We start from the raw sequence: 9,829 nt of genomic DNA on the forward strand, positions 1-9,829 counted from the left end.
CTGGGTGTGATTTTTCACATTGTACTTCTTCTAGGAAACTCCATTTGACAAGCAGCGTTTGAGTCCATTTTGAGGGAGGAGGATGGCTGTGGCCCTGGGTGGACATGTAAACAACACCTTTGGTCTGGGACCACATGCAGCACAGATTGCAAGTAGCAAGACTCTGCCCTATGCATTTCTCATGGAGAATTGGAACTGCCAGTGGACAAGGATGTATTCCGATCATTTTAGGGAAACCAGGCCCGTGGACTTAGCAAACACCAGGCCAAGAAAAAGATACAACTCCTTCTCCTAGACTGTATGAAGAGGTGGACACTCAGCACTGAGATGGCAAAGACCCTCCCACCGACCTGTCATCTTGTTAGATAGGTACAGGCACTGGCAGGCTTGGAGGCCATTGAAGATAGACCCCACCCTCATAGTCATCTTTAGATCCTACCTTCTCTCTCTCTCTCTCTCCTCTCTTCTCTCTTCTCTCTCTCACTCTCACTCTCTCTCATCTCTGTCTCTCTGTCTGTCTGTCTCTCTCTCTCTCTCTCTCGTGTGTGTGTGTGTGTGTGTGTGTGTGTGTGTGTGTGTGTGTGTGTGAACTGACAAGCAGAGAACTCCTGACTGTCCCCGGGGTTCAGCTAGGCTCTGTCCCTACTGTTGATGTGGCCTTTCTCAACTGCCATCTTTGGTCTGCCTGCTTGCCTGTCTTTCCTTGCCATTCATCTGTCTCCCTGGTCCTTCATCAGGACCTGATCTTGCCCTTGCACCTCTGCAGCTGGACTCAGCTCTACAGCTGTGCTCTCAAGCCCCTGACACACAGCTGTGGCCGCTTGAGCCTTTCCCTGAAGTTGGGCTTGGGTTTCTTGTCTTATCAATACAGACCTTATTTACTTCTGAGACCTCTCGCTTTAGCCCTTTGTAGTTATACATATTATAATCCTTATAAAGAGATAGATCTGCTATGTGACACGTGATAGATGATGAGCTGAGCGTTAATATTGGTAATTAAGATGGGAATAAGTTTTTGCCTCAGCAGGGGTGGGGTTGGGGGTTGGGGGGGTTGGGGGTTGGGGGGAGGTGTAGGCTTGCTTTCTCTGGCCCTATCTGTGTGCTTTCTTTCAGAACAGGGACCTATGGGCTCTAGTGAGTGTAGGCTGACCTCTGGTAGAGCGGTAGTTGGAGGGTGTGTGCTGTAGGATGGTCTGTATGTCAAATGCTCTGATTGGTCAATAAATAAAACACTGATTGTGGCCAGTGGCCAGGCAGGAAGTATAGGTGGGACTAACAGAGAGGAGAAAAGAAAGAACAGGAAGGCAGAAGGAGTCACTGTCAGCCGTCACCATGACAAGCAGCATGTGAAGATACTAAGCCACGAGTCACGTGGCAAGTTATAGATTTATAGAAATGGATTAATTTAAGATAAAAGAACAGTTAACAAGAAGCCTGCCACAGCCATACAGTTTGTAAGCAATATAAGTCTCTGTGGTGCGTTTACTTGGTTGGGTCTGAGCGGCTGCCCGACTGGCGGGTGACAGAGATTTGTCTTGACTGTGGGGCCAGGTAGGACCAGAAAAACTCTAGCTACAGGTCTGTAACCTGACCCAAAGCCCACTGAGGTCTTCAGATTATAGATCCTCTGGCTGCTCCCTCCTTGTCCCCTCCCCCAGCCCTAAAATCAGGCTGTACCTCTCCTGCCATCTGTCAAAGAGCTGGTAGGTCCCTCTGTGTGGGAAAATCAAGCCCAGCCTCCCTCCCCAAGCCCAGGAAAGAGACTAAATTACAGCTTGATCAGCATGTCCTGATTCCCAGCACACAGTCTAGGACAGGCTAGCCCACTCGGAGCAGAACTTGTGGCTATATCCTGAACCTTGTAAAAGTCAGTCTCTGGCTTTCTTCAGTTTTGTTTGTTTCTGAAGGAATTTTGAAGACTCCCTGCAGACCCACTATCACGCTACACGGCCACTCTCTCTCCTAATGCAGCTCCTTGTGGATTTTGAAGAGGTTCCCCTCTCCCTTCAAGGTCCCATCACACCGTGTCTGGTGTAGCTCTCCTAACTGCCCTCTCGTTCGTTATAAGGCTGGATCGTGTCCCCCAAAGCCCCATGGCCGCGAGGCTCTCTCTCCTAATAAAGCTTGCTCCGAAGGGTCATTTTGTGTCAACCCTTTGTGGTATCCCCCGTACTTCCTCATTGGTAACACGGGTGTCACACAGGAAGAAGTGTGCCACTGTCCTCGAATCTGCTCCATGGGCAGGCTTGGAGGTCGTTCCTGAAATTGCTCAAGACAAGTCACTCTTGGTTCCTTCCCACGGCCTCTTTTGCCGTGGTGTGGAGAGAGGTTTAAGCTTTTAAGGGACTTTCAAAGACAAGGGACTTTCACTGTGGTGGGAGGGTCACGGGAGCCCAGGAAGAAGGCTGCCAAAACTCTGCCATAGGAGCAGGGCTGTGGGCAAACCCAAGGCTGATTTTCTGAAAATCCACTTGGACACTCAACACTGCAGCTGGATGAGGGGGGAGGAGTGGGAATTGGGGTGAGGGGAGGTTAGATGTCACTAAAATAGCAAGTCAATAGTAGTAAGAAGCTTCCCATGGAGTGGGCTCTAAGGAGCCAGAAGTTGCTACAAACTATTTTCTTTCTTTCATTTATTTGTTTATTTATTCATTTTGAGACAGAGTCTCACAATGTAACCCCTGCTGGCTTAGAGCTCACTATGGACCAGGCTGGTCTCAAACTCACAGAGATTCTGCCGGCCTCTGCTTTCCCAGGGCTGAGATTAAAGGCGTGTGACATTATGCCCAGCTACAGTATATTTCCTAAAATAACCTGTTCCCATCAAAAACTTTCCAGACATTGGAAGAAAAATTAGGAAAGAACAATTTATACATTAGAAAGAAGAAAGATAACAGAACCTGCCAGAGGTGAGCTTTGGCAGGTAACACCTTCCTAGAATCCATTGTAAATATGTTTCAAAACTAAGAATACCGATTAATGCGTTTCTGCCCAACCTGGGCTATATAGTAAGACCCTGTCAAAATGGAGGGGAAAAAGAGTAAGGGGACACAGGGGTGGATTTCCAGGGAAGGAGGTAAAACTCAGGTGATATAAAGGGAGGAATAATGGAAGAGGAAGGTGTAGCAGGAATCTTAAAAGTTCTTATTAATAAAATCAAACCCGAGGTGAGTTATTGGGGTCCATGCTGGTAGATCAGAGAGACAGAACAAGCCACAGCTATCTCACCTCGCCGGATCCTCAGCTGGTCTTGTTTCCTCTGACTGGAAGCTTGTGTGTCCTCATCCCAATGGCTCTCAGCTGAACTGCTGCTTCAAAGCTTGAATGCTTAACCAGCCAAAAGCTTTTAGTTTCTGGTCCTCACACCTTATATATCTTTCTGCTTTCTACCACCACTCTCTGGGATTAAAGGCTGGCTTTCTGGGATTAAAGGCATGAGTCACCATGCCTGGCTCTTTCCAATGTGGCCTTGAACTCACAGAGATCCAGAGGGATTTCTATCTCTGGAATGCTAGGATTAAAGGTGTGAGTGCCACCATTTTCTAGCCTTTGTATCTAGTGGCTGTCTGTTCTCTGACCCCAGATAAATTTATTAGAGTACACAATATTTTGGGGAACACAATACTACCACAGGAAGGGTTAAAGGGGGTGGGGGATGGGAGTCATAGAAGAGGGGGGAGTATGGGAGTTAATAACTAACATGAAAGATCTTTTTAAATGCTACGTCAAGCTGTGCTGGCTAGTCTTGTATCAGGTTGATTTGCAAGCTAGAGTTATCTGAAAGGAGAGAATTTCAGTTGAGAAAATACTCCCATAAGAACTGGCTGCGCCGGGCGGTGGTGGCGCACGCCTTTAATCCCAGCACTCGGGAGGCAGAGCCAGGTGGATCTCTGTGAGTTCGAGGCCAGCCTGGACTACCAAGTGAGTCCCAGGAAAGGCGCAAAGCTACACAGAGAAACCCTGTCTCGAAAAACCAAAAAAAAAAAAAAAAAAAAAAAAAAAAAGAACTGGCTGCGAGGCATTTTCTTAAATGTGATTGATAGGAGAGGGCCCAGCCCATTGTGGGTGGTTCCATCCCTGGGCTAGCGGTCCTGGGTTCTGTAAGAAAGCAGGATTAGCAAGTCAGAAAGAGAAAGCTGGTAAATATCACCCCCTCCACAGCCTCTGCATCAGCTCCTGCCCCTGGCTTCCTTGCTCTGTTTTGAGTTCCTGTTCTGGCTTCCAAGTTCCAGTTCCAAGTATGGGTGACCTCTTTTCAAGTTGTTGTTCAGCAAGGTCCCATCGCCACCTCCCCCTAATATTACAAGCTATTGCCTTTGTTCTCAGTTACCCTCCAGAAGTTGATGGTAAAAACCTCATTGCTGAATACACCACATACTTGAATCACAGGACGTGGAGGAATTGAGCTTGGTACTGAAGCTTCATCACAGCTGGCTAGCTTTCTGAGCCCTGGGAGGGTCTATGCACGGTGCCAAAGAAGAGAAGTAAGCAACAGCTTACACAGGTATGAGCCCTGTAAGACATGCCTGCTGTTGCTGTAGTGGAATAAATGCCATGGGGGTAACCAACCTCTGCAACCCTCATCAGAGAAGCTTCTTTTTAATACAGAGACCCACAACTGGCCAGTGTACAGAGAACAAGAGACTATGGAGCTTGTGTCTAAATAGGACATCCATATCGTCTCTCTCTGTCTTACTCAGATCAAAGCAGAAGATGGGTGGAGAGATTTGTAAAAGCCCGAGGATGTCCGCTGCAAAACAGTCTTGGCTGGACATGGCGGCTCTAAGGACTCACAGTGGCTGAGCTGCATGGCCAAGACAGTAGGCTGCTCCCATCGGTTGCTCTTTATCCACCTGGAGTGAAATGCCACCAGGAAAGCGGTTTCCTGCCTCCCCACTTGACCTCAGATAGCCTCAGAACTGATGCCCTTTCCAAAGCTTCGAAGATCTCTATATTATGCTAGTGACTTATAATCATCAAACAAATTAAACTTTTAGGCGAAATGTAATGAGCTTAAATTAAGCACCAGAACAAGAGAGGGCAAGAGATTGAACTATTTTATAATTTTATTCTTTTTGGTAGTAATGGGATTAGAACACTGAGCCTCTTGTGTGTTGGGCAAGCACACCGCTACCCCAAGGTCAGCCCATTAGATCAGCCGCCTCCTGAAGCCATGGGAGATCACAGTGCTCTGATATCTGGACAGAGGCGAATGCAAAGGCATGTCGGCAATCTTTATCTCCGGTGGGCCTTTCTTCATGATGACTTTCCGGTCTTCCCCATGGCAAAGCCGCTCACTGTGACCCCAGAACAGAGAATCTTCCAAGGGGCCAGCATAGATCCCACACGCATCTGCTTGCTAAGAGAGAAAATATTCTGCTGAACAGCACCAAACGTCATTTTCAGGTTAGGTTTAAAGACTTTTTCTTTTCTTCCTCCCGACCCAAGTGACTATATTAGAATGTATTACTAATGTGGGTGCTGAGAATTGAACCCATGTCCTTTGGAAGATCAGTCTCTTATCTGCTGAGCAATCTCTCCAGACCCCTACCCCTACCCCCTTTTATTTTAAAGGAAGGATCTCACTGGGTAGCCTTGGCTGGTCTGGAACTTGCTATCTAGACAGGGCTGGCCTCGAACTCACAGAGATCCTCCTGCCTCTGCCTCCCAAGTGTTGGGATTAAATGTGTGTGCCACCATGTCTGGCTTTTTCTTTTCTCTTTAATGTTTAAATTACATTTATGTAAGTCTGTCAGCATCTAAGAAAAAATGGAAAGGGAAGAATAAGCCAAATATTAACCGGTAGTGTGAGCATGCTATTTCATTTCATTCTCTTTTTATAGTTCATGGTAACTGCTTAAGGTGGAACTCTGCACACACACACACACACACACACACACACACACACACACACACACACACACAGAGTTCACTGGTAATATTGTAAAAATTGTTGGGAATACATTAAACTACATTGTAAAAGTGAAACACCCTTAAACTCGCTAAAGATCCAGCTGAAGGCGTCAGCTCAGTGGTACGGTGTGCTCAGTGCCACAGGAAAGCCTGAAGGGTCAACCCTCACGCCTAAACAAAAGCAAAACAAAACACAAGGAAAAGAGGGGCTGAGGAGATGGCTCGGATGGCAGAGGCTGTCAGGTCTAATGACCTGACCTCAGTCCCCGGGACCTACATGGTAACCAACCAGAGCATCCCCCCACACACGCTTACACATAAGTGGTAGTCTCAATGTACACATGCTTACACTTGTGGTAGTCTGAATATAATCAGCCCCCATAAGCTCATAAGGAGTGGCACTGTTAGGAGGTGTAGCCTTGTCAGAGTAGGTGTGGCCTTGTTGGAGAAAGTGTGTCACCAGTAGGGGCGGGGGAGGGGGCTTTGAGGTCTCCTTTGTTCAAACTATACTCAGTGTGTACACAGTTCGCTTCCTGTTGCCTGCAGATCAAGATGTAGGACTCTCAGTTCCTTCTCCAGCACCATGTCTGCCTCTACGCATTCCATGTCCTGCCATGAGGATAATGGACTAAACCTTTCAAAATGTAAACCACCCCAGTTAAATGTTTTCCTTTAAAAGAGTTGCCATGGCCCTGGTGTCTCTTCACAGCAATAGAAAGACAGAATGAAACATTACTTTTTTAACAACAGTGAGTGAGCTTCTTTAATACACTGAATTTTTCCAATTTCAGTTCATAAAGTTTGTATCTTGTATTTCTAATAAGTGAAAAAGGTAGTTAAAAGTAGTGACTCACCATGTAATGCTATTCATTTTTTTTCTAATTTATTTATTTTTATGTCATATGCATTGGTGTTTTGCCTGCATGTATGTCTGTGTGAAGGTGTCAGATGCCCTAGAACTGGAGTTACAGACAGTTGTGAGCTGCTATGTGGGTGCTGGGAATTGAACCCAGGTCCACCAGAAGAGCAGCCAGTGCTCTATACCACTGAGCCATCTCTCCAGACCCTGCAATGCTACTTATTAAGCCAACAAATTATATAAAATAGATCCCAATATCAAGACTGAAGAAAAGCCAGTCATGGTGGTACACACCTTAATCCCAGCATTTGGGAGGCAGAGTCAGGTGGATCTCAGTTAGAGGCCAGCATGTCTATATGCAAATTCCAGGACAGCCAGGAATATACAACAAGGCTTTACACACACACACACACACACACACACACACACACACACACACACCTCAAATTGAAGAAAGTCTTAATAAGCGTATGTAGACTGGTATTTCATACCTGTGTTTTAATTTCTTTAGGTTTTTTTTGTTGTTTTGTTTTAAGTATTAGATAAAAACTCATATTCCAGGCTGGGTGGAGGTGGTACATGCCTTTAATCCCAGCACTCAGGAGGCAGAGTCAGGCAGGACAGCTAGGGCTACACAGAAATATCCTGTCTCAAAAACAAAAAACAAAAACTAAACCAAAACAAACAAAAATCCATATATCTCAAGGAAAACATAACTTTTTTAAATTTTATATCATTGTGCATGAGCATTTTTTAAGGAAATAATTGAGCCATGTTTTATATTTTATCCCATGTAAATATCATTTCTAAGACTTCTTTTCGTCTTGCCAAAACATATTCCTATTCAACATTAACTATTCTATTGAAATTTTCAAATTATTTATACAATAATACATTTTAACTCTTTAAAGAAATAACTTACTAGATAGGTATGGTGGCTCATGTCTGTAATCCTAGTACTGGGGAAGCTGAGGCAGGGGGATAGTCATGAGTTTCAAAGCCAGCTTGGGCTAATAGTGAGTTCTAGGAGAATCTGGGCTCCAGAGTTGAGACTCAATTTGAGAGGGGGTTTAGGAAGGAGAAGAGGAAGAGGAAGAGAAGAAGAAGGAGGAAAGAAGGAGGAAGGAGGGAGAGGATGAAGGGAGGGAGGAAGGGAGGGAGGGAGGACAGGGAAAAGAAGAGATCTATAATGGTCAATCTGAATTTGGAAAACGTTTTCAAATTGGCTAGTAGCACTGAGTGGGCAAGTCTTAACCTGTAAATCCAGCCCAGCTCTTCCTATGGCTCTCTCTTTGAATAGTCAGCATCATCTAAAAACACAGCTCTGGTCCTGTAGCTTCACTATTCACGACACCTATGCCTGCTCAGCCTCCAACCCTGCACATGAGTGTATGTGACCTCAAATGCTGTCACCTGTCCATTTTAAGTTTGCATTCGGGTTATTTTTTGTTTACATGTATATATGAAAATGAAAATGATTTTTTTGCATAGCTATACATGTCTTAGAGATTTGGCTTTAGTTTTATTATCACATTTAGTTTATTTAGTGAGCCTGTGTGCACAGGCCAGAGGACAACCTGCAGGAATCAGATTTCTCCTTCCATCCTGTGGGTCACAGGTCAGCCTCAGACTGTCAGGCTTGGTGGAAAGCACCATTATCTCTTACAGCCATAGGCAGGCATTAACCTGAATATTTGTGAGAAGATACCTGCAGATTCACATTCCTGAATTTCATGTTTTCTTTCCAAGGCATAACGTAACGTGATGGGAACATGCCTTGCTTTATTGAGAACCGTGGCAAGTGAACATCATCACACCTGAAGATTAGGAAAGGAGAAAGGGGATTAAGTTAAATTGTGTCCACGTCAATCTAAGACAGCAGTTCTCAACCTGTTGGTCATGACCCCTTTGGCGGAGGAGGGCGGGGCATCAAACGACCCTTTCACAGGGGTCACCTAAGACCATTGGAAAACACATTTACGACATTTACATTGTGATTCATAATAGTAGAAAATTGACAGGAAGTAGCAATGAAAATAATTTTATGGTTGGGGGGTCACCACAACATGAGGAACTGTATTAAAGTGTTGCAGCATTAGGAAGGTTGAGGATCACTGCTCTAAGGAATGGATGCAGTTGTGTTCATTACATCCTACATCTGCAGGACAGAGAGCTGTGCTGCTGAGGTACATCTAACAGCAAGCCAGCCCTTTCAATTTCTCAGCAGCCAGCCAGCTGGACGTGGGAGCTCAGGCCTTTAATCCCAACAGTTGGGACGCTAGAGGATTGCTCTGGAGACCATCCAATCTACCTATTGAGTACTGGGCCAGCTAGGCCAGAGTGAGACCCTTCCACAAAACAAACAAACCAACCCAAGTATCACCAAGATCAAGTTAGGGCTGGGTATGTGTCCCCCAACTATAAATGTACATACAACCCAGACTTTGATTTTGATTTGGTGTGTGTGTGTGTGTGTGTGTGTGTGTGTGTGTGTGTGTGTGTGTGCGCGCACAAAGATGCCTTTCAGAGACCAGAAGTGGGCATTCAAGCCCCTGGAGCTGGACCTAGAGGCAGTTGTGAGCTGCTCAGTGTGGGTCCTAGGAACTAAACTCTGGTCCTCTGGAAGAACAGCAGTGCTCTTAACCACTGAGCCTTCCCTTTAGCTCTACAGTTTAGTTTGAAGAGTGATATAGTACACCACAATTGCTTCATACCTATGAATTGTCCAAAGGGAATATACAGCCAGAAAAAAAGGAAGAGAAGAAGGGAGGGAAAGACTAATTTGGATTCTGGATTTATCCAAGCTCTATATTTAAGTCAGACTCACTATCCCTGCACCAACTTTTCTCTATGGAACATTAAACTTTCTATATAAATGCTAAGGAGAAGCATGTGGTGGTTCGAATGAGAATGGCCCCATAGGTTTGGATGTTTGAATATTGGTACCCAGTAGTGGAACTGTTTGGGAAGGATTAGGTGTGGTCTTGTTGGAAGAGGTGTGTCACTGGGGTAGGCTTTGAGGTTTCAAAAGCCCTTGCCATTCCTAGTTTCTCTCTC

General features: G+C 45.4%; 1 protein-coding gene across 1 annotated transcript; it reads right to left on the reverse strand.

Annotated features, from left to right (window-relative positions):
* Positions 1-5,048: 5,048 nt before the first annotated feature.
* Positions 5,049-8,673, reverse strand: LOC114708369 (testis-expressed protein 43). Its single transcript, XM_028891608.2, has 3 exons — positions 8,663-8,673; positions 8,481-8,589; positions 5,049-5,359 (listed from the first exon to the last, which is right to left on the reverse strand). The coding sequence occupies exons 1-3, from the start codon at positions 8,671-8,673 to the stop codon at positions 5,150-5,152; spliced, it is 330 nt and encodes a 109-aa protein (XP_028747441.2). The 3' UTR covers positions 5,049-5,149.
* Between the last annotated feature and the right edge of the window lie 1,156 nt (positions 8,674-9,829).

The sequence above is a fragment of the Peromyscus leucopus genome, chromosome 19 (assembly GCF_004664715.2).
Source record: "Peromyscus leucopus breed LL Stock chromosome 19, UCI_PerLeu_2.1, whole genome shotgun sequence".
NCBI lineage: Eukaryota > Metazoa > Chordata > Mammalia > Rodentia > Cricetidae > Peromyscus > Peromyscus leucopus.